Here is a 26,508-nt window from a genome sequence, read left to right on the forward strand (position 1 = left end):
AACAGGCACCGCCACGCCGTCGCCATCACGTGCGCCGTCCTTCTCACCACCACCCTCCCCCTCGCCCTCCATGTTCGGCGCCGTGCGTCCCAACTCGCTGGCCGCGCGCCGCCAGCTCGCGAGCCGCGAAGAGGCCGAGGACGCGGCGCTCGGCAAGTTCGGCCTCGAGTTCAACGAGACCGAGGCCAACCGCGCCGCCGGCGGTGCGCTGACGATCGCCGAGGCGCGCCTGCTGCTCGAGCGCGAGCGCGCCGAGGAGAAGCGCGACGAGGAGCCGGGCGGGCGCGACCCGATGACGATGCCGTGAGTGAGAGAATGCTGCAGGGGCAGTGGGTGCGTGTCGGGCGGTGCATCAGCTGCCAGGGCTGACTGCGTGTGGGGGGGGGGGGGGGGGGGGGGGGGGGGGGGGGGCGTGTGAGGGAAGAGTGTGAATCGTGGCTGGCAGCGCGTCTCCCAACGCGCGACATCGCTCTCTCGCCGACGGCCATTCCTGCTGCCACGCTGCTTTGCGAACCTCCCGCACATACGTACCGTCAGCTCGTCGCGCACGTCTCACATGCTCCTCTGCAGCGTCTTCCAGAAGTGCCACGAGTACGTGACGCTCTTCTCGCGCTTCCGCGACGAGGACACGGTGCGCCGCGTGCGCCAGGACCTCATCGAGCACGACTACCGCACCGCGCAGTGGGACGACGACGGCCGCCCGCGCATCGAGACGGCCGAGGAGGAGGAGGACGAGAAGGACCGGCTGCGGCTGACGCGCTTTGAGAGTGAGTCGGCGGGCGGGAGAGGTGCTGCCCCCGCGGAGGAGTTGCGATGTTGCAGCGAGATCGGGGATGACTACGCTAGAGGGCTCGCTCGCGGTCGTCTGCGGTGCTCGTGGTGCAGTGATGATAGCTGTGAAGCTGTCGATGCCATGTGTGCTACACCTCGCGCCCTCCGGCCAGCGACATGCACCTTGAGGCGCCTGCTTGCAGCGACTGCAAGCATCAACACACATCTCCCTCGCTCATGACGCTGACACGCTCTGCAGTGGCACAGCTCGCGAATTTGTCCATCGAGGATGTCGAGGAGGCCGTCACGCTGATTCCTACGTGCGTTTCGCCTTCTGCCACCGCGCCGCGGTCCACAGCTGACTCCACGTTTCAGGCTCGCGCCCAAGGACCATGCGCAGCTCGAGGATCTCCTCTCCACGCTGTCTGCCAAGCGGCGCTTCCAGAACTGAGCGCGGCGCTCGCTCCACTTCGCCCCTCGCACGTCTCCTGCTCCGCTCAACCACTTGTACTTCTAGCAATGCCATCACCTCTGCCCTTCGTCCAAGCCTTGCACAGCGTGGCAGCAGTGGTCAAGGCGCGCCCAGCGCCCATCGATTTTTCGGTGAGAGTACAGTGTGCGTGGGGTAGGCGTGGATGAGTGTGGAGTGTGCGTGAAAATGGGTGAGACCAGGCAGAAAGGAGGCGATGCAAGAGAGGCAGTGCGAGATCAAAGTAAAAGCGAGGTGGCATTTACTCCTGGTCGACAACCGTCGTCTCGAGGCCGTGGAACTGCGTGATGCCCATGACCGGGCTGGGGAGCGCCGGCGTCAGTGCCTGGCGCTGCAAGAGGCGCACAGCGCAGCTACTCACGTCACGTAGGTGTACAGGCGCTCCTTGGCCGAGTCGTCGTCATTGCGCTTGCCTGCAGAGCGAAAGCAGGGTCAGCGCCTGTTCTGACAAGAGCGCTTCGCAATGCGGCTGTAGCGGGTAGGCCAGCGGTCGCGTCCCGGCGAGATGCTCATCTCCAGCTCTCGCGGTTGCCAGCATCCGGCCGGTGGGGCAGCGCTTCGAGCTGTCGTCTGTCTTCTCGCCTGTCCGCTGCTATGCTCTGCCTCTCTCACCCACACCGGCCCTGCACCGTCGGTCCCACATGCTATCCGCTCCTGTCGCTCTGCCTGCTTCGGCTACTCACGCTCAAGACGGAAACGCAGGCGGCGCGGCACATCCTTGACACCGAGGCCCCAGATGACCTGGTTGGCCTTGGGGTCCAGGCGCACATCCTTCGTGCCCATCAGGTCCGCAGCCCACTTCTGCACAGCCTTGACACCCTTGGGTGCGCGGTGCTTGAAGCCGACCGAGTGCACTGAGAGGAGCGTGCATGTCAGCATGGCGCTCGAGGTACATACGTGGTCGAGCGCATCACACGGCATCCCACCCAAGACCATGCAGCGCCGCAGAGTAGGCAGACATCTGCCCGCAGCACGCATGAAGCCTGCGTGCCGCTTGCTGCAGCGTACTGCAACGCCTTGCAAGCAGCCCGCCCGAGCTGCCAATGCCGTCAAAGCTGTCTCTGCGCAGACGTCGCCAGGTCCGGCATCTGCGGCGGGCACCATCGGCCTGCGCCTGACGACGCCCGGCGGAGGGCTCGGGTGCGAGCTCGGAGGAGCGCTCCGCTGTCTGCTGCCGCCAGACTTGCAATAGCAGCGGCGCAGCGGCGCGCCGAGTGGCCTGGCAGCAGTCTGGCGCGCACCATCTGCCTGCTGCCAGAGGATGCGGCTCCTCCCCTGCTGGCTGCTGTTCCCCTCTCCTCCGTCTCCAAGACCTCCAGCCCTCCTAGATACGTCCAGCACCCGGCTGCCGCGTACGCACCACGCTTGTGCAGGTGGATCGTGGCCTCGATCGTGCGAACGTCGTTCAGCGCCTGTGAAGCAGGACACCTGCGTCAGTCGCGGCTCGCCTGTAAAGCGTGCGGCAGCCCCACGCAGGACTGCGTGCACATGGGTGGCGACTCACGGAGCGCTGCTTGCGCTGCTTCTGCTCCTTGGGTGCCGGTGCCATCTTGAGGAGAGTGAGGTGCAGGTGAGGGAGGGAGGGAGGACGGGTCGCAGGGCGCGGCGGTGCGGCGGGCGATGCGGCGCCGCGCCGCTGGAAGGCTAGGCAGCGCCGGTGAAAAGCCACGTGGTCGCGCTCCGCAGCCGCAGCGCGCGCCAGCACCGGACAAGGGATCCGCCGCTCGCGCCTGGGCGCGACTCCCTTCACTCGCGCGCGTCTCCCAACTCGTGCGCTCAGAAATTCGTGCGCTTGTTCCCACGCGCATCATGCCGCATGGTCTGTCAGCTCACCGCTCGGCATGCCCTCGGCACGGCCATGTGGTCCACCTTCTGCGCTGAGATGACAGCCATGCCGCTGGTCGAGCTAGACGCTGCTCAGCTCTGCGTCTCGCTCTTGCAGCCACGGCGCGGCGCTGACGACGCGGAGCCGGCGGCTTGTGCTGGCACCTCTGCGCCGCCCGGCCGGAGCTAATCTCCGGTGCCTCGGCGATAAAGTCGTGCGGGGGACGGCGCTGTCAACCCGCGAACTTGGCTGGACTGCCCCGCCTGCGCGGTCTGGCATCGGGGTGCGGACAGCGGCATTCGCGACTCGGCGACAGAAAGTACGAAGATCACACCCGGAGGAGCCGATCCGGCCACTAAACGCCGCGCTGAGCGTTCCTTACGACGAGCCGATCCGGCCACTAAACGCCGCGCTGAGCGTTCCTTACGACCGCACCCAGAGAAAGCGACGCGCGTCCACCTCGTGCCGGTGAGCACTCGACTGCCACACCCCGGAGTGCCTCCTCCTCGCGAACATAAAAGGGGACCGAAGCCGCTCGGACCAGTGCCCGCCCATCATCCTCAACGCTCCGACCGCACCCGCCGCTTCTCTCGCGCAACACACCAGCCCTACCTCACATCCGCTCATCATGTTCACCGTCCTCATCACCGGAGCAAACGCGGGCATAGGCCTCGCCGTCGCCGCACAGCTCGTGGCGCGCGACGACACGCACGTCATCGTCGCGGCGCGCTCGAGCGAAAAGGCCCAGGGCGCCGTCAAGGAGCTCAGCGCCAAGGCGGCGTCTTCCTCCAAGCTCACGCCCGTCGTGCTCGACCTCGACGACGAGGCGAGCGGCGCGGCGCTGCGCAAGGAGCTCGAGCAGCAGGGCATCAAGCTCAACGTGCTCGTCAACAACGCCGCCATTGCGTTCGACGACGACGAGGTGGACAAGCGCGGCCTGCGCGCCGTGATGCGCGACACGTTCGAGACGAACGTGTTCGGCACGGCCCACCTCACCGAGACGCTCGAGCCGCTGCTGGAGCGCGGCAGCGTGCGCCCGGCCATCGTCAACGTCTCGAGCGAGCTGGGCAGCTTTGCCCTCACACCCACATTTCCGCCCGAGCTGCACACGGTGAGTGCCCGCATGGCAGCCCGCTGCCGCGTGCCGCCGACTGACACGGCGCGCAGATGTGGCTGTCGTACAAGATGAGCAAGACGGCGCTCAACGTCCTCACAACGCACTACACGGCGCTGTACAAGGACGTGCGCGTCGTCGCCGCCACGCCTGGTGCGTCTCTCGGACGCTTGCGGGCACTCCACCGGCCGGTGCTGACCTCGTTCATGCTTTCCAGGCTACTGCGCCACGAAGCTGAACAACTTCAGCGGCACCAACACGCCCGAGTCGGGCGCCGAGATCATCGTGCGCGCCATTGTCGACACCGACGGCAAGACGGGCATCTTCACCGGCGGACCCGGCGAGTACCCTTGGTGAAGTGCCCGGGCACTGGCCGGCGCCTTCTGACCGGGCTCTGGCACTGGCCCGTCTTCTTCGTCGTGACCAACCTCTCACCTAGCGCTAATTGATCGATAAAGTCGTATGTGGGAATGAGACGGCGCTGGCTGGGGTATGGGAAGCATCAGAGGCGGCTCAGCTTGGTCACCTCGCGGAGCAGCAGGTTTTGGCTGTGAGGGCAAGTCAGTCGAGGCGCGGGCAGCGCAGCGTGGACAGCACCGCACCATCGACTGCGGCGGAGCGTCAGCAGCCATCGAGATGCAGACCACCACGCTACTCACAGGCCGAGCATGATGTTGCCCTTGACCTTGAGCTTGCCCTGCAGGAAGGCCTTCTGCGGGTTCATCTCGCCCGTGCTGAGGCGCACCATGTCGCGGTCCGAGACGCGGATCGTCACGTCGGGCTTGGGCTTGGCGGGGCGCGTCGTGGAGAAGGAGCCCGTCTTGCGCATGTCGACGAAGAACTCCTGCTCCCTGCCTTCGGCGTTCTTGACGATGAAGAGAAAGGCGCCGTTGATCTGCTTGACCGTGTCCTGCCGCGACATCATGTCGAAGCCGTCCATGAGCCCGCCCTCGCGCCCGGCCTGCTGCAGCGCAAACTCGATGATGGTGAAGAGCTTCGAGATCCTGCCGCGGGGTCAGCAGAGCGTCCAGCATTCGCTTGCCTGCCGTCGCACGCACTCGAAGCCCTCGACGAGCAGGCGGCGCGGGTCCTGCGCCGCACGCTCCTCCTCGGCCTGGTCGGGGTCGGTGAGGTCGAGGTCCTGCACCTGCGCCAGCATCATCTTGAGCAGGTTGCCGTCGTCGGCGTCCTGCTGCGGCTGCTGTGCCGGCTTGGCCATGGCTGCGTGCTTGGAGGTGACGGTCGCAAGGCAAGCTCAGAGCCGAGCAAGCGAGCGAAATGCGGGGAAGCGGCAGCGGGGCCAGCGGCAGGTGCCGAGCGAGCTGCTCTCACGCGCCACGCGCGCGGCATGAGAGCAGCGCCGGACGAGGCTAAGATCGCCGTCCCCGCACGCCGCGAGCCGCACCGTGCAGCGGGCCGGCTCGTCGGCCAGCACAAGCGAGCGACAGCAGCGCATTGGAGCACAGCGACAGTCTAGAGTGCAGACAGGCCCGTGCACCGTTGCTGCACCTCGCCGTCCCGCGTCGAGATGGAGTGGACTTCAGACTTGACTGGCTGACGTTGAGCTGCAAGGCCGTGCGCCGCCAGCGGGCGCGGCATGCGGCTACCTGTAGCGGCGGCAGAGCTCGATGCGGCGCCGCGCGCTGCGCCCTCGACGCGCCGAGCTGCATCCTGCGCCCGAGGCGCGCCATCTCAGGCGCTTCCTTCTTGACACCGCTCACCATCCTCACACACCTCGCCGCGGCTCTGCCACACACACAGCGTGCACCGCCTTCCTCATCCTCTCTGCCTCAGCTGCCGTCTCCTGCTGCGCCCGTCGTCGCACTAGCTGCCCGCGCGCGATGGCTCCTCGCGCCGACGGCACGGCACACGAGCACGACGACGACGAGCAGGCCGTCGCCACGCCAGACCTCACGCGCCTCGACCCCGACGCCATCCTCGCCGACGATGCCGACCCCGAGGCGCTGCTCGGCGCCGAGAGCGACTCGGAAGCCGGCGGCCTCGAGTCGCGCCGCGCCAGCCGCGTGAGCGCCGCGCAGGCAGAGGGCGCTGCGGGCGAGCAGGATGGCGACGCCGTTGCGGCGGCGGCTCGGGCGCTCCAGTCGCAGAGCGCACAGCCAGCGACGCCCGAGGCGGCCGGACGCAGCGGCGCAGCGGCACGCCTGGCGTCGCCGATGTCCGAGACGCCGACGCAGCACAGCTTCCGCATCCCCGACGCCTCGCCGCCGCAGACGCCCGACGCCGAGCTGGCGGCGCTGCGCCTGCAGGTCTCGGACCTCTCGGGGCAGGTGATGAGCCTCAACAGCAAGCTCGTCTCGTCGTACGACAAGCGCTCGGATCTCGAAGACGAGGTGAGCGAGGCACACTCGCGCATCATGGCCCACACGACGCGCATCGCCGAGCTGGAGAAGGAGCGGCAGGAGCACCTGGCCGCCCTCAACACGGGCCTGCTCGTCGAGAAGGCGCACGTGAGCAGCGAGATGCAGAAGATGATGGAGCGTGTCATCGAGGAGACGGCGCAGCGTGGCCGCGCCGTGAGCGACAAGGAGAAGATCGAGAGCGAGCTCGACGAGCTGAGTGCCAGTCTCTTCAGCGAGGCCAACGCTATGGTTGCCAACGAGCGCCTGGCGCGGGCGCGCGCCGAGGAGAAGAGCCAGCAGATGGAGGAGCGCCTGAAGGACACGGAGGGCATCATGCTCGAGCAGCAGAAGATCCTCGGCAATCTGCAGCGCGAGGTGGAGCAGCTGCGCCTCACCTCGTCGCACGACGAGCAGCAGGAAGAGGACGACGGCAAGCTGCACGTCTCTGCCCTCGTGCGCACGCCGTCGCAGCGCGCTCCCTCCAGCGGCTACTGGGAGCGGCGCGTCTCGGTCTCGCCGGGTCAGGACGAGTGGCAGCTCAACATCGTGCCGTACCAAGAGCTGCGCTCCTTTCTCGAGCACCTGCGGCGTTTGCGCAAGGGCTTGGCGCCCTTCTACAACTACCCGCTGCACGATCCGCCATCGCTCGCGTCGCCGCGGAACGTCAGCGGCATGCCCGCCAGCCCCGGTGCCCCTGTCGCACGCACATCTTCGCCCGCGCCGCATCTGCCCTCGCTGCCGCTGAGTTTTGGCGGTCTGGGCAGCGGCTCCGCGTCCTACAATGCCTCGTCATCCACCTCGCCGTTCGTCGCCGCGGGCGTCACGCGGCATCGCGACTATCCCATGCTTCCGTCGAACGCCGAGCAGCTGGTCCACATCCCCGGCCAGTCCTCGCTGCCGTTCATCAAGCGCGCGCAGGAAGAAGACAGCGACCCGACACTGCGCTTCGACTTTGCGCCCGGCCTCAACTGGCTCTCGCGCCGGCAAGCCAACACGGCAGTGCTCGAGGGCTCGCTCGTGATCGAGCCAGTCTTCCCTGGCGGCTCATGTCCTGACGAAGAGGCGGTGCGGCGAGCCAATGCGCATCTCCCGCCAGCGGCGTGCTCCATGTGCGGCATCCCTGTCGTCAACGTGCCGCTGCCAGGCGGCGGGCACGCAGAATCCAACACAGCCGCGGCGACGGCCGCGGGCTGGATCAGCGCCGCCGGCACAGCCGCCCAGCAGCTGGGCGTCGCAGCGAAGAGCGAGAGCAGCAACAAGGACGGCACGTCGACGCCGAAGACGCGCACTGGCCTTTTCAGCACTCTGCGCAGCATGGGCAGCAGCAGTCCTCGCCCAAGCGTGTCCAGCGCCACGAGCAGCACTGGCGCCGTGGGTGACTCTCCAGGAGGCCCGCAGTCCGAGGCAGATGGCGAGACGCCAAGTGGCCAGCTGATTCACGTGAGTCTTGCTGTCGTGCGTAGAGCTTCGTGTCGCTCACTCTTCATTACAGGTGGACGGGCCGAGCGCGCCACTTGCTGTGCCCACGCACATCTTCCGCATCAGCGAGACATCGACGGCACGCTACCTGCTGTGCCCGCACCACTGTCTCGCCCGCCTGCGCGCGGCGTGCGCATTCTGGGGCTACCTGCGCTCCATCGAGCGCGCCGTCGTGCTCGAAGGCAAGCTGGCTTGGGACGACCCGCCGCAGGTGGCAGCTGCACTGCCGCCACCGCCGCCGCCACGCTCGCCAAAGCCCGTGGAGGCACCGGCCGAGGAGACGGCTGCGAAGTCGGACTCGGCGTCCGCAGATGCTGCGACTCTCAAGGAGCCTGAGAGCGCCGGCGACGCTGAGACCCCTCAAGCGAACACCGAGGGCGCAGAGGAAGCGGCAGAGTCACCAGAGCGCGCGTCGGGCACCGCCACGCCGAGCGGCACCAACGACGGCGACAGTTTCGTCGACGCCGACGATGCGCCTGCGGAAGCGGCGCCCGACTCCGACGCCGCGGCGCCCTCCAACAGCACCGAAGAGGCTGCTGCCGGAAGTGGTGCACTGGAGGCTCCGTCGCAGCTCACTGCCTCTTCCTCGTCCGATGCCGGCGGCTCGTCGCCCAAGCCTCCCGCACCGCCGCTGCCGAAGCGCAGCAACGCACGGCGCCCGGTGCCGCCGCCGCCCGCAGCGCGCAAGGACGAGGCAGGCCTCTCCGCTGCCGCTGCTCCCGCTACGCCTGGCAGTGCCACCGTGGCGCCGCGCCGCGTCACGCTGCCCGTCGCCGGCGGCGCCGATCTGGTGTGGGAGGAGCGTGTGTGGCAGGAGGTGATGCGCCTCAAGACGGAGATGTGGCGCGCTCGCTCGGGCCTGAGCAGCGCATGAGGCCGCGACGGACGGCCAATCGACACGGCACCTAGATAAGTAGAGAGGGGCGACTTGCTGCCTGCTCTTCTGCGCTCAATACCAATTCTGCTCGGCAAATAGAGTGGGACTCTCTCTCGATGTGCGCGTGGCGTGGGGCAGAGTGAGCAGCAGGCTGGTGTTGCGCAACTCATCGAGGAGGCTCTGTCACGTGATCGCGGATGGGGGGCGCGTTGGCGTGGGAACAGCTGCACGCGTGCGGGGCACGTTTGCTTTCGCGCCTGCGCACGTTGCGCGCCTTGGGTGAGTGCCGCCGCGGCGCCGTCCCCGCAAGCCCATTGACGGCGTGCGTGCGCCCACGCGGCATATGCACACGCACGTCGCAATGAGCTCAACGTGCCTCGGCACTGTCCCCGTGCCCTCGGGCATTGCAGCGCAACGGCCCCTGTGGCAGCGGCGGGGCTCACGCTGACCGCCTGCCGGTTCTCTGGGGCGCCAACGGAGGCGGGCGAAGCACCAAGGGGTCCAGGAGCGGGCGCTTCGGCACGCCCTCGCCGCTCCTGCCATGCATCGTCCGAGGAGCAGATGCATGCAGATCTGCTGCACGAACAAGCAAGCCGCCGGCACCGTCCTGCTTTCGCCGCTGGGGTGGACGAGGAGTGTGTGCGAGAGGGAAGGACAGCAGAGGCGGCGTGTACCGCGCCACAACACACTGCCCAGGAGGCACGGAGCGCTTCCAGGCAGGCACGCCGGTGTGCGCATCTTCCGTCTTGTCGGGGCGCGCCGGCTGCCCGGCTGCCTGCAGCGCTGCATGCCCGGGCTAGCGTCAGCGTCCGTGGCCTGCTTGGCGGCGCTGATGGAGACGCGAGAGGAGTTCGCCGACGCCCGCGCCTCTCGCACGCCCGACACACGCGTCTGTTCCTTAAGCGCGTCGCCTTCACCTGTGCTTGTCTCCTCGCCACCACCACCACACAGCAGCCCGGACCCGTCAAGCCATGTCGGTCGCTCTGTCAAGTGCCACGGCCGCGCCCGCGAGCGCCACGCCGCGCGTCACGTACCCTGTCGACGAGAAGCGCCGGAAGCTGCGCATCGCCATCGTGACGGGTGAGTGGCAGACACGCGTGATGCTGGCGGCGGCAGCGTGCTGATGCCGAGCGATTGTATCCAGAGAACTTCCTGCCAAAGGTTGATGGCGTGACACGTACGCTTGCACGCCTGCTGGAGCATCTCAATGCGGAGGGACACGAGGCCATCGTCTGCGGGCCCGAGACGGGCATGGTGAGTGGGCTGGTCGTGTGAGCTCGACAAGAGATGCTCACGGCCTCTGCAGACCAGCTACGCCGGCCACCCGGTCGTCGGCACGTTTGGCCTGCCGCTCGTCGTGTACCCGGGCCTCAAGCTTAACTTCCTGCGGCCACGCTTCATTCGCCGCCTGCAGCAGTTCAAGCCAGACGTGAGCTGCGTCAGAAGCGCTCGTGTGACGAGCTCACTGACAACCCGATTCAGGTCGTCCACTTCGTCGACCCAATCTTCCTCGGCGCGCAGATGCTGCCGATGGTGCAGAAGTGGCTGCCGCTGGTGCCGTGCGTCAGCAGCTACCACACGAACCTGCCGACGTACGCGACGCTCTTCGGCATGCCGTGGCTCGAGGCGACGATGTGGCGCCTCACGCGCAGCCTGCACGACCGCTGCGAGATGGTCTTCTGCCCGTCGGAGAGCACGCGGAGGATGCTGCGCTCCAAGGGCTTCAGCAATGTGGAGATCTGGTCGCGCGGCGTTGACACGGAGATCTTCACGGTGAGTGTAGGTGCTGCAGAGAAGCCTGCACATGTGCTGATTTGCGCTCCTCGCAGCCTGCGGCACGAGATGACAACCTGCGTGCCAGCTGGGGCTGCACGCCCAAGCCAGCGAGTCTCACGGCACCTCTCACGCCCTCTGTCAGCGGCAGTGCCATCGCAGGCAGCTCCGCCGACGAGGCCGCATTCTTCCAGCTGGCCAGCAAGCTGGGCCTGAACCTGCGCGGTTCGCCGAAGCGCCGCACCTCGGCCGGCAGTCCTTACGACGACAGCTTCATCCGCACGCCGCCGAGCGGCCCAAGCCTCACTGGCTCGCCCGAGATGAGCCCGCCGCCGAGCTACGACAGCCTGTCGAGCATTCCGGACCTCGATGGGGCAGCATTCGCGCTGCCGCCGCCGGCCATGCCGACCAACACCTTCCACGCGCTGCACGCCAGCAGCTCGTCGGAGGCAGCTCCGGCGCCGCCGGCGCCGGAGAGCAAGACCGTCATCCTCTACGTCGGCCGCATCTCGTGGGAGAAGAACCTGCGCCTGCTCATCGAGGCCTTCCGCATGCTGCCTGCCGCCGTGCGCGAGAACGCCAAGCTGGTCTTCGTCGGCGATGGCCCGGCACGTGGCGACCTCACGCGCCTGTGTGCGCGGCACAAGCTCGACGCCACCTTCATGGGCCACCAGAAGGGCAAGCGTCTCGCCGCCATGTATGCCAGCAGCAGCATCTTCGCCTTCCCGAGCTTCACCGAGACGTTCGGCCAGGTCGTCCTCGAGGCGCTTGCTAGCGGCCTGCCCGTCGTCGGCCTGCACGCCGAGGGCACTTCGGACCTCGTGTCGCACGGCCGCACTGGCCTCTTGCTCGACGTCAATGCAGCCGCCAAGTCTGTGGCAGCGCCGCCCTCGAGCAAGGCCGAGGTCGAGGCTAGCGGCAGCCGTGCGCCGCTCTCGCCGCGTCTCGTGGCGCTGCGCAACTCCGAGTCGAGCTCGCCAAAATCGGCGGCCGACTTCGCCAGTGCGGCCTCGCAGGCCGCTGCCAAGCTGCGGCCGGCGTACGAGCGCAGTCCGTCGTCGTCGGCCTCGCGCAGCAACGCACCGACATCGGGCCTGCCGACGCCGATCCCGAGCGTCGGCGACTTTGCTGCTGCCATGACGCCCTCCTCGGCGGCGTTCGGCGCCTGTGCTCGCAGCTACTCGATGCTGCTCGAGCGCCTGGTGCGCGACCGTGCTCTGCGTGCCGCCATGGGCCAGCGCGCCCAGGTCGGAGCCTCGCGCCGAACCTGGTGGGACGCCATGGACGCCGTGGTGCGCGGCTACGAGGAGGTCGTCGAGAAGGCAGGCATCCACAACCTCTCCGACGACGAGCTCGAGGCGCTGCGGGCGCGCCAGCGCAAGAAGGCGCCGCTCACGGGCCCCATCGTCAAGGCGCTCATCGTCCTCTATCTCGCCCTCTTCTGCATGCTGTGGTCGCGCTTCCTCTCCTCCTAGATTATCTCTTCACGACCCGTCACGATCTCTCTTCCTCTCGGCTTTGCTCCATCTCTTCGCAATCTCACACGTCATCCGCTCCCGACGTATCTCAGCTGCATGTATTTCTGCCAGAGGGGGACGTGCGACCCGGCTCGTAAAGGGTCTGAGGCGCGTGACGGGATGCGTGGTCGGAGAGGGTTGATGAATGAGTGCGCGAATGGACCAGGAGGGAGAGATTTACATAGAGTGACAGGCGTGGAGACGTGGATAAGGTAGCCGTGCGAGAAGGAGGGAGAGTAGGGGCGATCAGCGCTTCATGCTCGTGAGGAACGTCTTGATGCGGCGAGTGCGCGACTTGGTGCTCGACACGCTTTCGGCATAGTCGCGGCCGCCCGAGCTGCCGCCGCTGGGCGACAGCGACTGGTTCGAGGCGTACGGGTCAAAGTCCGGCGGACGCGCAAAGAAGGTGTTGAGGTCGGTGCTGGAGAGGTTGCTGGGAGCTGCCGAGGCAGAGGCGAGGCTCGACTGCGAGGCGTTCTGCGGCAAGCCACGCGCACCTGCTCGACCGACGCTACCGCCGGCTGCCCAGCCCTGCGACGAAGTCGACGGCGAGATGTGCGCCGAGCCGAGCTGAGGCGACGCCGAAGCGCTGGGCGGCGCAGGCGAGGGACTGCGTTGGCGGCGCTGCATGCCAAGACCGACAAGCTCGGCGTCTCGAGTCGCGGCCGTGCTCTGGTGGTGCTGTGGCATCAGGCGAGCGTCGGACGAGACCGCGCCGGACGACATGAGGCCGCCGATGCTGCCAGCACGGCCGTACATGCCGGACAGCTCGGTAGGCAGCGACGGGCTGTGCCTGTGCGGCGGGTGGCTGTACTGCAGGGGCATGCCTGATGCGTCGGTCTGTCCGTGCACACCTCCGGCGCCAGGACGCCCACTGCCGTCGCCCGTCGGAGTGCGGCTCATCGCCGTGCGCGACGGGCGAAGCATGTCCTCGCTTGCGCGACCGATGATGGCTGCGCGCGGCAGGCTCGGCATGCGAGGAACGTCGCCGCCGGAGCGCGTTCCCTGCTGCGCCAGCGCGCTGTCCGAAGAGAGCGCCTTGCTGCCTTGGCCTGCGCAGAGGGTCAGTCATATTGCAAGAGAGACTGTGTGGTGTGTCCACTTACCCAAGAACAGCGCGCCGAGGTCACCTTTGCCCGCGGCGACCCTCGCGCCGCGTCCAGCGAATGTCTGCGCACGATTCACGTCCGGCGCGAACGGCTTGCTGAAGTCGCGTCCGCTGCTCTCTTCGTTGCTGGCAGCCCGCGAGCGGTTCGCACTGGCCGGAGACAGCGACGCCGTGAGCTGCGTCGCAGAGTCCGACTTGGAGCGGGCGCCGAAGCCAGGCGAAGATGGCGGCGTGTTGCTTGCCGGCGGGCGCTTGGCGGCGATGGTGCTCAGCGCCGCAGGCGGAGGCGTCCTGATGGTGCTGCTGATGGACGGGTGCGGCTGCGCGAGATCCTCCGAGACGCTCGGCAGCTGCTGTCTGCCGTTGAGACTCGCGAGACTGCTCTGTCGGCGAACATTCTCGACAAGCATCTTCGGGCTTGCAGTCGCCGCGCTGCTCGACGCTTTGCGCTCCTGAGCCAGTGCCTCGCCGTACGCAGCCAGCATCGCGACTAAGCCGGCAGATGACGCATCGTCGCTTTCCGTCTCGACCTTGATGGAGCTGGCTTGGCGCAGGATCGCCTGAGCCTGCTCCGCGGCGCTCGCTGGCATGCCTAGCGAGCGCAGGGAGGAGGAGGACGGCCGAGACAGCATACTCTCTGTCGTCGAGCCCGAGCGCGAGCCGCGTGTGAGAGCCAGTACAGGCGCTGGTGACTCCTCTCCAGACGGGCGGCGACGCGGCGACAGGCGTGGCACCACGTTGAGACTGGCCTGATCTCCTTCCGCGGGCCTGAGCCTCGCAGAAGCACTGTGCGACACCGAGCTCGAGCTCACGCCGGAGATCGAGCTCGAGGAGACCTTGTGGCCAAGGTCGGGCTGCGGCCGCGTCAAAGGGCTAGACGGGTCCGACGAACCTGCAAGTGCGCCAGAGCTCTCGGAGATCGTCCGGTTGGCAGTCGCCGGCGAGGGCTCTTCGCCGCTGGAGTACGATGCCGCGCCCAGAAGAGACGGACGCGTCGAGCCAGGGCTGCGCGAAGCGGTCGCGTTGCGCAGACGGTCAGGCAGCCGATGCCGATCGTGGTGCTCGCCGGCATCGTCTTCCGAAGCCGGCGCATCGCCGAGGAACTCCTGCGCATCCTCGAACATCGACGCGATGTCAGTGCGAGACGAGCGGGCGCTGTCGGTCGGCACGGCGACGTCGAGGTAGGACTTGGGAGCCTGCCGCACGAAGGCCGGCGGATCTGCAGCGCCGCGGCCATTGGCAGTGCCGTCTGCCGAGCTCTGCGCTCTGCGTCGGCCCGGCTGTTCCGCCGCACGGCCGCTCTCCTCGTCGCCCAACTGCTTGTCCTCCGAGCGGCGCGTCGCTGCGGGCGACGTCGACGTCGAGAGGTTGGAGCTCTTGCGCGGCCGGTACCCGTGCGTGCTGCTTGACGTCGCACTGCTCTGCACGACGGAGGTGGCGCCGCTGCTGCCAGTCTTAGTGCCCGACGAGCTGTCGCTGAGCACGCCAGTCGGCGTGCTGCGGTCGCCGGAGCCGCGTCGTGCCGGTCCCTCAGGCACAAGCGTCGACAGTGACGGGCGCTGCGGGTTCTTGTTCGAGCTCGACCGCAGGCGGCCTGCCTGCTGCGCGGGCGATGAGGACGCGGTGGCACGCAGCGGCGTTGGCGGCCACTGCTCGAGCGACGTGTCTCCTGGCCGGCCCGGCGAGCTGGAGAAGCTGGTCTGCGAGGGCGGAGCAGAGGCCAGACGGGACTGCTGCTCGAGCGACGGAAGACTCGGCAGGCTTGCCAGATGAGGCGACGAGTCTGCTGCAGAGGGCATGCCCATCGGACTCTCATCCGGACGACCCCACGAGCGCGTGGAGCTCTGCATGGTGGAGTAGGACGCGCCAGGCGGGAGCGGTGCGTCCGCAGACGTGCTGCCGCCCGTCGCTTTGCGCAGGATGTTCGACAGCGAGCGCTTGGTCGGGATGCGCTGGGCCAGGCGACCCGGGCTCGGCGGCACCATGTTGTGGCGCTCGCGCGACTCGGAGAGTTCCTCCATGGGATCAGAGCTGTTGTTCGACGAGACCCCGAGTGCGGCGCGGATCGACGCAGCCGGATGCGCGGCCTTCTCGAAGATGGATGGCAGCGACGGGCGACGCTTGTTCTCGCGCGAGAGGTACGGCGGCAGCGGCGAGGCGCTCGGCAGCGTCATCGAGCTCGCGAAGCCGAGCTCCTCGGCCTCGGCAGAGTTGACGGGCGAAGGACTGCGCGCCTTGGCCGTCTCGACGGACGGAGTAGACGGCCACTGCTGCAGCTGGTTGCGCTGCGAGAGGGTGGTCGGAAGAGAAGGAGGCGGCGTGCGATCGGGCGAGCCGACGGCCAGCTGCTTGAGGTTCGGGTTCGAGCTGACCTTGGCGATGGCCTGGTTGCGGCGCGAGATCAGGCTCGCCTTGACACCGGCAGCAGCCGACGAGAGCTGCTCGAGGGAGCGCTGTGGACGCAGACCGCCCGATGCTCCACCGCGCGTCGTCTGCGCGGAGCTGCTGCTGCCAGACGGCGAAGGTGCACCAGTTGAAGCAGCCTGCGCGGTGCCCGGGCCCGAGCTGCTGCCAGCGTGGCCGAGCCCATTCGGTCCGTACGACGCGGTCCAGGAGCGCAGCAGCGCCACGCAAGCGGCGTGCCCATTGGCGGCAGCTAGCGCCTCGGCGAGCAGGCCGTCCTTGTCCGCCGCACCCGGACGCGCGCCCTGCTCGAGCAGCACACGCACGATGGACAGGTGGCCATTGGCCGCAGCGAAGTGCAGCGGTGTCGAGCCCTCGGTGCCCGGCCCGACGTGCGAGCCCTTGCGGCGCAGGCGCGGCGCGTTTGCGTCGGCGCCGTGCTGCAGCAGCAGGCGCACGACGGCCTCGCTGCCGCCCGAGCAGGCGGCGTGCAGCGGCAGCACGCCGTTGAGCACGCTCGTGTGCGGCTGGCCGTTGTCGAGCGCGAACTTGACGAGGCCGACATCGCCAGTGGCGGCGGCGTTGTGCATGCCGAGGTTTGGATGCAGCACGTCGCCGCCGGACGAGAGGCCGCCGGCGCCCGCCGCGTGGCCGGCACTGCCGCCGAGCGCGCCGCCTGCGCCGCCGCCGGCCCGCGCGCCCGAGGCCGTCGAGCGGGCAGAGCGCAGCATGGTGGCGGCTGGGCCGGGAGCGGGCGCGGCTTCGGTGAGACGCGGCGGTGCGCGTCTAGCAGCGCGTGTGCGAGCTCATGCGGCAGGCGGCGTCGGGCGGTCGGCGGGCCGGGGTGGAGGTCGCGTGCTGCCGGAGTGGTGTTGCAGCTGGCGCGAGGCGTGTGGTGGTGGGCGGGGTGCAGCAGCCGCCGAGGCCTGGCGCTGCGTGGCGAGGCGCGGGCGCGTGCGCAGTCGCGAGCCGAGAGCTGCGCGGGAGTGTGGGCGTCGGGAGGGAGGAGGCGCGTGCACGCCGAGGCCGACGTGGTGCGCACTCGACTCGCGGCAGCGCGGACCCGTGAGCGTGTTGCTTTGCCGGGCGAGAAGTGCCGAGCGGTGCAGGCGCAAGAGGAGCGAGACGGCGGCAGTGTGGCGGGGTCTGTGTCGCCGAGATGGAGTGTGAGGTGAGAGAAGGCAAGCAAGAGCGGCCAGCGCGTGGCTAAAGAGAGAGAGAGAGAGAGGCGGCCAGAGCGTCCGATGCTCAGCTGCGGGCCCGCCAAGGCGAGGCGCACCCTGGGCCACGCCTGCGCGCGGCGCGCTGCTGCCGCTGCTCCCGTGCCGCACCTCCCTCCCTCTGTCCCCGTGCAGCGCACCGGCGCCTAGCGCGCCTCTCACGCCGACGCTCGCACACCGCTGCCGCCGGCCGGTGACGATGCTCTTGCTCCATCACATGCCGAGGCTCTGGCGGTCTGGCGGCTGTCTCGAGCCCTCAGCCGACCCGTGCTTTTCCGACGAACCGCAGAGCAGCGCAGCAGAACAGCAGCGTGAACGATCAGGCGAGCCGGCTCCACGCGTACGTCGTCTGTGCCTGATGATGCGTTGCTGTGCCAAAGTGTGCCCGTTTGCAGGCGCATGCCCTGAATCAAGAGGTTGTCCGCTGCTGCTCTGTCACGCCCTCGTCCGCAGCCGTGCCGCCAGCCACAGCAACGATGGCCCTCGATCCTCGCTGCGGAGCTCGCTGCGGCGGCTGGTGATGCTCTCGCTCTCGCTGCTCACGCTGCAGCTGCGATGGTCCGACGTCTGACGCAAGCTTATGCTGCGGCTGCACGCAGGAGTGCCGGAGAAACAGCGGCAGCAGCATCAGCATCGCATGCACGCCGTCACGACACGCAGCGGCGCGGTGCAGCAGCACGGCGCGGGAGCGAGGCGGGAGAGGAGGAGCGACGCGTGCGGCGCGCCGAAGCAGGCACAAGCCACACGCTTTTTTCGCCGCGGCGCGCCTCCTCGAGCGCTTCGTTTCGTTCTTCCTGCGCTGCTCCTCTGCCTCCGCCCCTCGGACTCGCTCGCGCGCCCGCCCCTTCGGCACGCTGCGGAGCCGCGTCGCAGCCGCCTCTGCCCGCGGGGGCAGCGCAGCGGAGTCGTCTTCGCAGCGCGATCCAGGCTCTGCGGAGCCGCGAGTGTCGTCGGCGTGGGCGCCGACAGGCGCTCCTTCTGTCACGCATCGCACAGCAATGTCTGCCCTGCCGCCCGTGCCGCCGGCGGCGGACCTCCCGAGGTGCAGCATGCAGACACCGACTCCACGCTCGCTCTCGACTCTTGGGAGCACCGCTGACGTCCAGACCGCAAGCTGTCGGCAGGATGCGGGACGGTGAGCTCGCTGCGATGGCTACGACGAGCCAATGAATGGCCTTGCGCATCGACCAGCACATACGCCGACGCAGGTCCGGCCGGAACGGCGAGGTCGCGTGCCAGGTCGCACTGCCGCAGCAGAGGTCACACGCTACGGACACTCGACGGAGCGACACTCAGCGCTGGGTGGCTCAGGCTCTCATTGGGATGCGCTCAAGCACCGTACGACGAGGCCGTGCCCTCCTGGTCCGCCTCGAGCGCCTGGTCCTCCGTGCGCGGCACGACGTCGTCCGACGACTTGCCCGCGCTGCCGGGCGCCTCGTACGAGCCGGTGTTGAAGGCGAGGTTCTGTTGTGCACGACGTCAGCGCCGGAGCATAGCCAGCGAGGCAAAGAGGCACACTCACGTCGACGCGCGACTCCTCGGGGCCGCCACGGCCCTCGAAGTTGTCGGCGTGCGTGCCCACGCGGCCGGCACGGTCGTCCCCGCCCTCCGACGGCGGGATGATGTCGCGGCCCTCGCCGCTGGTGGTGACCGAGGCGCCGGCGAAGCCCTCGATGCCGCGGTCGTTGACGCCCGAGTCCTCGGAAAGCGACGACTGCGCGTACGGCGTCTTGTTGTTCAGCGCCGCGGCCTGGCGTGGGAGGTGTCAGCGGTGCGGCGGAGGGGCGGGGTGCCGCAGCAGGCTCACATTCTCCTGAATGATCTGCTCGTCGCTCTTTCCCTGGTACTCGGCGGACATGATGGAAGTGGCTTGGTGGTGGGTGAAGGCGTGGATGTGCGTGGTGTGGTGGTGGAGAGACAAGCCGGCCGAGCGAGGACGTCTTCTTGAGGGCTCGCCATGGCACAGCGAGACGTCATCCAGCGGCGCCGCGCCTGTCCATGCGTAGCTCCAGCTTGTATTCTGCGCCTTAGTCTAGCGTTCCGAAGAGTAGCAAAATGCCTCCGAGGGCTTACTCGCTTTGGAGCTAGCGTCGTAGCCCCTCGCCGGAGGGTCGTTGCGGTTGATCGACGCCTCGCGCAGGTGGAGGTGCGCCGCGAGACCCTTCGCGCCTCGTGAAGTCGTGATGCACCCTCGCAAGCGTCCCGCGGCAGAACCAGGATGAGCCGAGCTTCGAGCGAGTCGGCGAGCACGTGCGGAAACCTCGTCTGCTCGCTCTTCTTGATCTCGGCGCAAGCGAGCATGGCGCTTGGCGTGTCTGGCGGCTGCTCAGCTGCGAGGCGGAAGAGAGTGCCGACGGCGGCACTGCGCGTCAGGGGGCTGCGCCGCTGCACAGCGAGGCCGCACGTTGTGCTCTGTCGGTGGAATGCCCCTGGAGCGAGCTGCCGAGCGCTCGAAGAAATGGCGCTTGCAGCTCGACGACCTCTGGATGGCGACGACCCGGTCTTGCTCGATCAAACCTGCCGCTGCACCTGCGCCGTGGTCAGGACGTCGGGCGACGCGATTGGAGCGTCACCTCCGCTCGTGAGCAACGCTTCCAGCGGCCAAGGCTGGGCTGCGACACCTCCACGAGCCAAGGCGAAGCAAAGAGCCTGTAACTGCGTGGATATCGAGCCCAAATTTGAGCCTCCGTGAGGCTTGCTGACCCTTGAGGAGCATCATCTCGACGCTGGACCTCGCCGCGCCTCGCATGCGGACGATCTCGCGCGGCGGGCGCAGCGCGGCTGCCAGGCACGGCGCTACGCCGCACCGTGGGACGCGATGCGATGCGCCATCTCGCTCCTCGCGCCGCATCTGCGCTGCATCTCACGGCCTCATCTGCGAGAGCGACCGGCTTCCCCTGTGTGCAGCTCAAGATGCGGGATGGCCGGGTGCGGCATAGGCTGCGCAAGTCGTGGACGGAAGGCCGAGCTGGACCTGTCGCTGCGCTGGGCGCCCATCAGCTGACCCCAGGGCCGCGTCACGTGCAAGGCACACTCGGCCGCTTCTGGTGCTGCGCTTGGCGTGGTGCGCGGCGCATGCATCCATCAACAAAGCATCTCGAGATGAGATCCGAGAGGCGCACGCATCCGTGCCGCTGGCCGCGCTTGCTGCGCTTCGTCGCAAGAGGCCTTCGCTGCAAGTCACCGCCCAGCACCTTATGCATGCAGAGAGCAGCGCTTAGACGTGCGGACCTGGGTGCTGCGAAGGAGGCAAATGGCGAGGTGAGACCTCCGACCCGCATCACACGGCCCAGGCGCCCGCGATGGCGCGGTGCATCGCGCCGGCGCGCCGTGGGATGACGCCGGCGCAGGAGACCAGCGGGCGGCGCCAAACCCGAGGGCCAGCAGCCGCAGCGCACGAGTGCCCTGCGGCACGGGTCTGCCATGCTCGGCCCCCGGCCATGCTTCTGCGATGCAGCGAGATCCTGAACTGAGCGAGAGATGCAGGCGTGTGTCGCGAATGCGAGAACAGAGAGCGTCAGCCACAACGCGGCATCGGGAGGTGCGGGAGCGTGGCGCGCGCGGCGGCTCGGCGCTGCGGGGCGCGGCTGCAGCGCCGAGAGCGAGCGTGGGCGGTGGGAGCGCGACGGTGCCGCTCCTCGCGCCTCGGGCGCGCCGCGGCGCGAGATGCGGCAGGCGGCGAGCAGACGCCGCTGCGCCGCCGCGTTCCGCCTCGCGCGCCAGACGCGGCCACAGCACAGGCGCAGGGAGGCGGCCTGCCTGCCGCTGCCCGCGCCGCGCCGCGCCCGCCGCCGGGCAGCAGCGGCGGTTGTGTTCGCTGGCCCTCGTCGACGACGGCGACGCCATCTCCCGCTCCTCACCATCCCCTCTCCTCTCATCCGCCCCGTCTGCAGTGCCGCCGTGGCTGCCCGTGTCATCCGCGCCGCTCCCAGACCCTCCGCGCTCTTCTCGTGAAGACGCCGCGAGCCGCCGCGTGACCGCACGCCGCCGCGCCGCGCTCCCACACCTCTCTCCTCTCTCGGCCTCTACCTGCCGTGCCTCGCCGTACCTCGTCTCGTCGCATCGCCATCTACGCTGCATCTCGTATCTCCTAGCGCTTATACCTGCTCGTGCCAGCCGCTGCTCTGCGGCCCGCTTCCACCCGTCGCGCCCAGCCAGGCGCGTCGCACTCGCACTCGCGCCCGCCCGGCTGCGTCAGCTGCCTCGCCAGCCTGCGCACCGCAGCACCACCACCGCACTCTTGCACGAGCTGGCCATACCCTGGCGCATGCCGAGCGCCTGAGCTCCTCGTGCCCGTCTCGCTTCTCGAGACACGCGCATCGCATCCGCGCTCGCACCCCCCGCCTGCCGCACTCCAAAGACCCTGGCCTGCGTCTCACCGGTGAGTGTCTGCCATCGACGGACGCACGTCGCCTCTGCTTACTGCTCCACCCCTACACCAGCTCTCCTCGCCGCGCCTGCACTCAGCGGCTGCGTGCGCACGGTCAGCTAGCTCCGTCTAGGCGCTTCCGCCGCGCTCACGCCCGCGATGGCCTTCAACGGGAACAATCCCAACCTCTACAATGTCTTCGCCCAGCAGCAACAGCAGCAGCAACAGCAGCAGCAGCAGCAGCAGCAGCGCCAGGCAGGCATGCAGGGACAGCCGCAGGCGCAGGCGCAGCAGTCCTACGGCAACCTGGCCGGCACCATGCCGGGCTTTGCGCAGGCGGGCGGCTTCTCCCAGCAGCAGGTGCGCCAGTTTCTGCAGCAGCAGCACGCCAATGCGCAGGGCGGCGTGCAGCAGCCGCAGCAGCAGCCGGGCATGCAGGGCATGAACCCCAACGTGCTCGGCCAGATGCCCGGCGGCCTGCCCATGCACATGCAGGCGCAGGCCATGCTGATGGGCGCCGGCGCGGGGCAGATGCCGATGCAGGCGTCGCCGCAGCAGCAGGCAGCCGCCGTCATGCCGCAGGCGCAGCAGTTCCAGCCGCAGCAGCAGGCGCAGGGCATGCAGCAGCACATGCAGCAGGGCCTCGGCGGCCCGGCAGGCCAGCAGGCCGGCATCGTCTCGGGTGCGCAGGCTGCCGCTGCCGCGTCGCAGGCTGCCGCGATGAACCGGCAGCAGGGCTCTCCCGTGCAAGGCGCCGCCACTCCCGTCGCCGGACCGTCGGGCCAGCCAAGGCCGCCGCTCAACGTCAACTCGCTGCCGCCACAGCTGCTGGCGGCCGTGCAGCGCGCACGTCAGGGCCAGCTCGACCAGGCGCAGGTTGACAAGCTCAAGTACGCCATCGGCCAGTACCAGCAGCAGCAACAGCGCATGCTGCAGCAGCAACAGCAGGGCCAGACGGGCGAGCCGTCGGCGCAGCCTGGCGCCCAGATGGTCGGACAGCCGTCGCAGCCGCAGCCGCAGCCGTCGCAGCAGCAGCAGCAGCAGCAGCCGCAGCAGCAGCAGCCGCAGCAGCAGCAGGCGCCGCCACAGCGCTCGACGCCGCACATGCAGCAGGCCATGCCGCAGCCGCTCGCGCAGCAGCCCGGCCAGCCGGCGGGCCAGCAGCCGAACGCACTGGCACAGCAGCGCCTGGCGATGAACAACCCGCAGCAGATGATGCAGGTCGTGCGCGCCGCGGGCAACCGCGTGGCCGAGCTCGAGCAGAAGATGATCTCGGCCAGTCCGGCAGAGCGCGAGACGCTGCAGAAGGAGATCAACAACGCCAAGGCCATCCAGGGCCAGATGGCGCAGCGTCTCGCGCAGCTGCAGCGCCAGCAGCAGCAGGCCACCGCCATGCAGGCGCAGCAGCAGGCACAACAGCAGGCTCAGCAGCAGCAGGCCCAGCAGCAGCAGCAAGCACAGCAGACGCCTCGTCCGCCGAGCGCCAACCCGCAGCTGCAGTCGCCGGCGCTGCGGCCCGCCTCTGCGCAGGGCAGCGTCTCGGGCCCCAGCGGTCAGCCCGGCAAGCCGGCGCACCCGATGCAGCAGCAGGCACCACCGCAGCAGGCGGCGCAGATGCCCGTGCAGCCGTCGATACCGACGCTCAAGCCCGATCAGTTCCTGCGCGCCCTCTACGACCTGCACGTCAAGCAGGGCACGCCGAGCGCGGCGCAGGCCAGCGTGGCGAACCGGCCGCTCGACATGCACCGCTTCTACACGCTCGTGCAGTCGAGCGGCGGCAGCGAGGTCGTCAAGCGCAAGAATGCGTGGGGCGCCATCGCCGCCGGCCTCGAGCTGCCCACGCAGCTGGCGCCGCACGTCGCCGAGGCGTACCGCATCTCGCTTGCTCCGTTTGAGCAGGTGTGGGTGCGCGCCATTCAGACGCAGTACCAGCAGGCGCAGGCCGCGCAGCAGAAGCAGCAGCAGCAACAGCAGCAACAGCAGCAGCAGGCGCTTCAACAGCAGCAGCAACAACAGCAGCAGCAGGCCGCTCAACAGCAGCAGCAGCAGCAGCAGCAGCAGCAGCAGCAGCAAGCGGCACAGCAGCAACAGCAGCAGCTCAAGACGCCGCAGCAGGCCCAGGGCGTGATTCCCGGCCAGCAGCAGGCGCAGCAGCCTGGACGGCCGAACGGCAGCTTCAGCGGGCCGCCGACGAACATCCCGCAGCAGCTCACGCCCGCACAGCTGCAGGCGCTCGGCCTGACGCAGGAGCAGTTCAACCTCATCGTGCAGAGCGGCCAGCTCGGCCAGCTGCGCGAGCGTCAGCAGCAGCGCCAGCAGCAGCTCGCCCAGCAGCAGCAACAACAGCAGCAGCAGCAACAGCAGCAGGCCCAGCAACAGCAGCAGCAAGGCGGCGCCGCGCCGCAGGGCCAGCAGCAGCCGGGAGGGTTCCAAGGCGCGGCTCAGCAGCCGTTCAACGCCGCCGCGAACCCAGCCGCACGCTTCCCCGCACCGGGCGCCGCCACGTCGCCGCAAATACCGCAGGCCTCTGTGCTCAGCCCGAGCAACACGGGCATGCAGCCGCAGCAGCAGCCGCAGCACGGCATGCCCGGCGCGCAGCCGTCGCCTGCCGGCACCGAGCTGCCGAAGCCGACGCCCGTCAGCAAGGAGCAGCTGGAGAAGGCCAAGGAGGCCATGGCGCGCGTGGACGCCGAGCTCAAGATCACGCGGCGTGAGCAGCTTTACTGACGAACATGCCTGCACCGTCCGCTGACACTGCCCTCCTGCAGCACGCCTCGAGGTCAAGGAGAACCTCTCGGAGCACGAGAAGGAGCAGATCCTCTCGCAGATGGGCCAGCTCACGACGATCCTCGACACGGTCAACGCGCTGCTGCCGGCGTTCTACGCGATCAACGGCAACTTCGAGGGCGCGCGGCGCCTCAAGATCATGGCGTACATGTTCAAGGACCAGCTCGACATGCTGCCGCAGCGCAAGTGCATCCTCGCGCTGAGCGACCTCGACAAGCTCAAGATGCAGATCCACCGCTGCATCAACTTCGTCAAGACGCACAACCCGGACCTGACGAGCTACCTGCTGCAGGAGCTCGCCGCCGAGCGCCAGCGCACGCGTCAGCAGCAGCAGCAAGCTCAGCAGCAGCAAGCCCAGCAAGCTCAGCAAGCTCAGCAGCAGCACTTCCGTGCCATGCAGCAACAGCAGCAGCAGATGCAGCAACAGCAGCAGGCGCAGCAGATGCAGCAGCAGCAACAGCAGCAGCAGGCGATGCACGCTCAGCAGGCGCTTCTGCAGCAGCAACAGCAGCAGCAGCAATTCCAGGCGCAGCAGGCCGCGCATGCCCAGGCGCAGCAGGCACAGGCGCAAGCGCAGGCTCAGGCCCAAGCACAGGCTCAGGCACAGGCGCAGGCGGCGCAGGCAGCATCGCAGACGCCAGCACAGCCGCAGGCGACGGCCACGCCAGACGAGTCCGAGGAGGCACTCGCTGCGCACGGCATCAAGCGCGGCCTGCGCGTCGAGGACCTCAAGCCGCCGCCCACGAAGCGTGGCAAGGGCGCCGTCGCGAGCGTGCAGCAGGCCGGTGCGTCGCCGCAGGCCAAGTCGCCGCAGCTGCAGGCCGAGTCGCCGCAGATCTCGGCCGCCTCGCCGCCCGCGGGCAAGGGCCGCAAGGCGCCCGTCAAGCCAAAAGCAAAGAAGGCAAAGACGGCCGACGAGCCAAAGTCGAAGGCCAAGACGAGCGCCGACATCATGGCCGAGGTCAAGCGCGAGATCGCTGAGGAAGAGGCGCGCCGCAAGGCCGCCGGCGGCTCGACACCCGCGGCTGCGGTCGCAAAAGCGTCGCCGTCATCGCTCGCGCAGGGCGGCGCCGAGACGGCGCAGTCGCCCAGCCAGGCGGCCGAGGCTGCGCTCAATGCGCGCCGGCAGCGCGAGGCCGAGCTGGCGCAGAGCGACCCGGCCGGCCTTGCCGAGTCGGCGTGGCAGGGCCTCTTCTCCAACAGCGCTGCCGATCCGTCGGGCATGGCCGCCATGACGGCTTCGCACGCGTCCGCGTCGACGGCAGACGGCAAGACGCTCGACAACCTGCTGTCCATGCTCGGCCAGGGCTCGATCGTGGGCAACGGCGCCTCGGACATGTCCAGCCAGCAGGGCGCACAAGCGCCGCAGGCCTCGCACGGCCAGGCGGCAGCTGCGCGCGGCAGCCCGTCGCGGCAGCAGACGCAGCTCGCCGACGACCAGGCGGCGGCGGAGCGCGCACGTCTGCAGGCCGAGGCCGATGCCGCCGTCGAGGTCGACTTCTTCGACTTTGACTCGTACATCGAGGACCCGTCCGAGTTTGCCACGCTGCTCGGCGGCGGCGAGTCGGCCGCGCAGAGGCTCGTCTCGGGCGACGAGCCGCCGGCCGAGACGCCGGAGCTCGTGTCGGGCTCGAACCAGTCGTCGACGGCGTCGTCGGCCACGAGCTCGATGATCCTGCAGAAGGCCGCCAGCCTGGGCGGCGTCGGCGGCCCGCTGTCGACGAGTCCGATGGACAGCAGCGACGACAGCGAGCCGAGCCCCGACGACCTGCTCAGCTCCATCATGGCCGGCGGCGGCAGCGCTGCCGGCGACGGGCGCACGTCGCAGAAGCGCAAGAGCCAGGACGACCCCCTCGACTGGTGGGACGCCGACCATGCGCCGCAGCTGCAGCCGTGGGCGATCCTCTCATAGGCTGGCCAAAAGCGACCTGCTCGGCGCCGCGCCGCGCCCCTCACGCAATTCTCCTCGCCTCGTCTCCATCACGATGCCTGCACGATTCTCCGGCATCTTCTAGCCCCTCGCTCGCTCTCGCCTTGCTCACGCTTCCCCGCTTTCTCCTCGTCACCCCTGCCCCCTTGCTCTCGCCCAGTACAGCTCTTGTGCGTCCACCGTCCCCTTTCACTCTCCTCTGCCGCCGCTTGCTCGCGTCTCCCGGGTCCGCTCTGCATCTCGCCGCTCGCCGCGCGGGGTCATCACCTTCTCGTCTCTCCTCTTTGCATATACCGCTGTACCCCCTTTCTGTCGCAATCTGACCCAGATGAGCTCTGCCTGTGTGCTGTGTGCGGAACGGCAAGTAGTCGTTGGCTGGTCGCCGCCGTCGCAGCGGAAGTGTGTCCGCGCAGCCGGCCCGAGCGGATCGACGGCACAGGCGGCTCGAGCGCGCGTGCCTGGCCGATCAGGGCCTCGGAGAGAAG

The 26,508-nt window shown here is 68.9% G+C and overlaps 10 protein-coding genes across 10 annotated transcripts; 5 read left to right on the forward strand and 5 right to left on the reverse strand.

Annotated features, from left to right (window-relative positions):
• Positions 1-35: 35 nt before the first annotated feature.
• FA09DRAFT_327505 (hypothetical protein) lies at positions 36-1,308 on the forward strand. Its single transcript, XM_025741427.1, has 4 exons — positions 36-303; positions 571-767; positions 1,031-1,091; positions 1,147-1,308. Exons 1-4 carry the CDS (start codon positions 71-73, stop codon positions 1,220-1,222), a joined length of 567 nt encoding a protein of 188 aa, XP_025601056.1. The 5' UTR covers positions 36-70; the 3' UTR covers positions 1,223-1,308.
• A 55-nt stretch (positions 1,309-1,363) lies between these two features.
• On the reverse strand, positions 1,364-2,811 carry FA09DRAFT_327507 (hypothetical protein; the record flags this gene model as incomplete). The annotated part of the gene is made up of 5 exons (XM_025741428.1): positions 1,364-1,563; positions 1,623-1,674; positions 1,945-2,115; positions 2,622-2,673; positions 2,766-2,811. Coding segments are annotated over 5 exons (382 nt in total), but the record flags the coding sequence as incomplete, so codon positions are not given.
• Positions 2,812-3,495: 684 nt separating this feature from the next.
• FA09DRAFT_113973 (putative keto acyl reductase) lies at positions 3,496-4,594 on the forward strand. The gene is made up of 3 exons (XM_025739005.1): positions 3,496-4,197; positions 4,254-4,353; positions 4,418-4,594. The coding sequence occupies exons 1-3, from the start codon at positions 3,715-3,717 to the stop codon at positions 4,555-4,557; spliced, it is 723 nt and encodes a 240-aa protein (XP_025601058.1). The 5' UTR covers positions 3,496-3,714; the 3' UTR covers positions 4,558-4,594.
• FA09DRAFT_314472 (sterol-binding-like protein) lies at positions 4,448-5,456 on the reverse strand. Its single transcript, XM_025740766.1, has 4 exons — positions 5,259-5,456; positions 4,860-5,204; positions 4,803-4,808; positions 4,448-4,748 (listed from the first exon to the last, which is right to left on the reverse strand). Exons 1-4 carry the CDS (start codon positions 5,417-5,419, stop codon positions 4,703-4,705), a joined length of 558 nt encoding a protein of 185 aa, XP_025601059.1. The 5' UTR covers positions 5,420-5,456; the 3' UTR covers positions 4,448-4,702.
• Positions 5,457-5,916: 460 nt separating this feature from the next.
• FA09DRAFT_327511 (hypothetical protein) lies at positions 5,917-9,068 on the forward strand. The gene is made up of 2 exons (XM_025741429.1): positions 5,917-8,000; positions 8,053-9,068. The coding sequence occupies exons 1-2, from the start codon at positions 6,042-6,044 to the stop codon at positions 8,911-8,913; spliced, it is 2,820 nt and encodes a 939-aa protein (XP_025601060.1). The 5' UTR covers positions 5,917-6,041; the 3' UTR covers positions 8,914-9,068.
• An 819-nt stretch (positions 9,069-9,887) lies between these two features.
• FA09DRAFT_293294 (UDP-Glycosyltransferase/glycogen phosphorylase) lies at positions 9,888-12,164 on the forward strand (the record flags this gene model as incomplete). Its single annotated transcript, XM_025740042.1, has 5 exons — positions 9,888-9,996; positions 10,061-10,170; positions 10,223-10,345; positions 10,399-10,689; positions 10,746-12,164. 5 exons carry the CDS (start codon positions 9,888-9,890, stop codon positions 12,162-12,164), a joined length of 2,052 nt encoding a protein of 683 aa, XP_025601061.1.
• Positions 12,165-12,308: 144 nt separating this feature from the next.
• FA09DRAFT_113997 (hypothetical protein) lies at positions 12,309-13,293 on the reverse strand. Its single transcript, XM_025739006.1, has one exon. The coding sequence runs from the start codon at positions 13,179-13,181 to the stop codon at positions 12,453-12,455; it is 729 nt and encodes a 242-aa protein (XP_025601062.1). The 5' UTR covers positions 13,182-13,293; the 3' UTR covers positions 12,309-12,452.
• Positions 13,294-16,052: 2,759 nt separating this feature from the next.
• On the reverse strand, positions 16,053-16,328 carry FA09DRAFT_290511 (hypothetical protein; the record flags this gene model as incomplete). Its single annotated transcript, XM_025739960.1, has 1 exon — positions 16,053-16,328. A coding segment is annotated over one exon (276 nt), but the record flags the coding sequence as incomplete, so codon positions are not given.
• Positions 16,329-18,266: 1,938 nt separating this feature from the next.
• Positions 18,267-18,795, reverse strand: FA09DRAFT_336189 (hypothetical protein; the record flags this gene model as incomplete). The annotated part of the gene is made up of 3 exons (XM_025743854.1): positions 18,267-18,401; positions 18,460-18,687; positions 18,745-18,795. The coding sequence occupies 3 exons, from the start codon at positions 18,793-18,795 to the stop codon at positions 18,267-18,269; spliced, it is 414 nt and encodes a 137-aa protein (XP_025601064.1).
• A 2,670-nt stretch (positions 18,796-21,465) lies between these two features.
• On the forward strand, positions 21,466-26,005 carry FA09DRAFT_336190 (hypothetical protein; the record flags this gene model as incomplete). Its single annotated transcript, XM_025743855.1, has 2 exons — positions 21,466-24,016; positions 24,075-26,005. The coding sequence occupies 2 exons, from the start codon at positions 21,466-21,468 to the stop codon at positions 26,003-26,005; spliced, it is 4,482 nt and encodes a 1,493-aa protein (XP_025601065.1).
• Positions 26,006-26,508: the final 503 nt, after the last annotated feature.

The sequence above is a fragment of the Tilletiopsis washingtonensis genome, assembly GCF_003144115.1.
Source record: "Tilletiopsis washingtonensis strain MCA 4186 unplaced genomic scaffold FA09scaffold_2, whole genome shotgun sequence".
In the NCBI taxonomy this organism is placed as follows: domain Eukaryota; kingdom Fungi; phylum Basidiomycota; class Exobasidiomycetes; order Entylomatales; genus Tilletiopsis; species Tilletiopsis washingtonensis.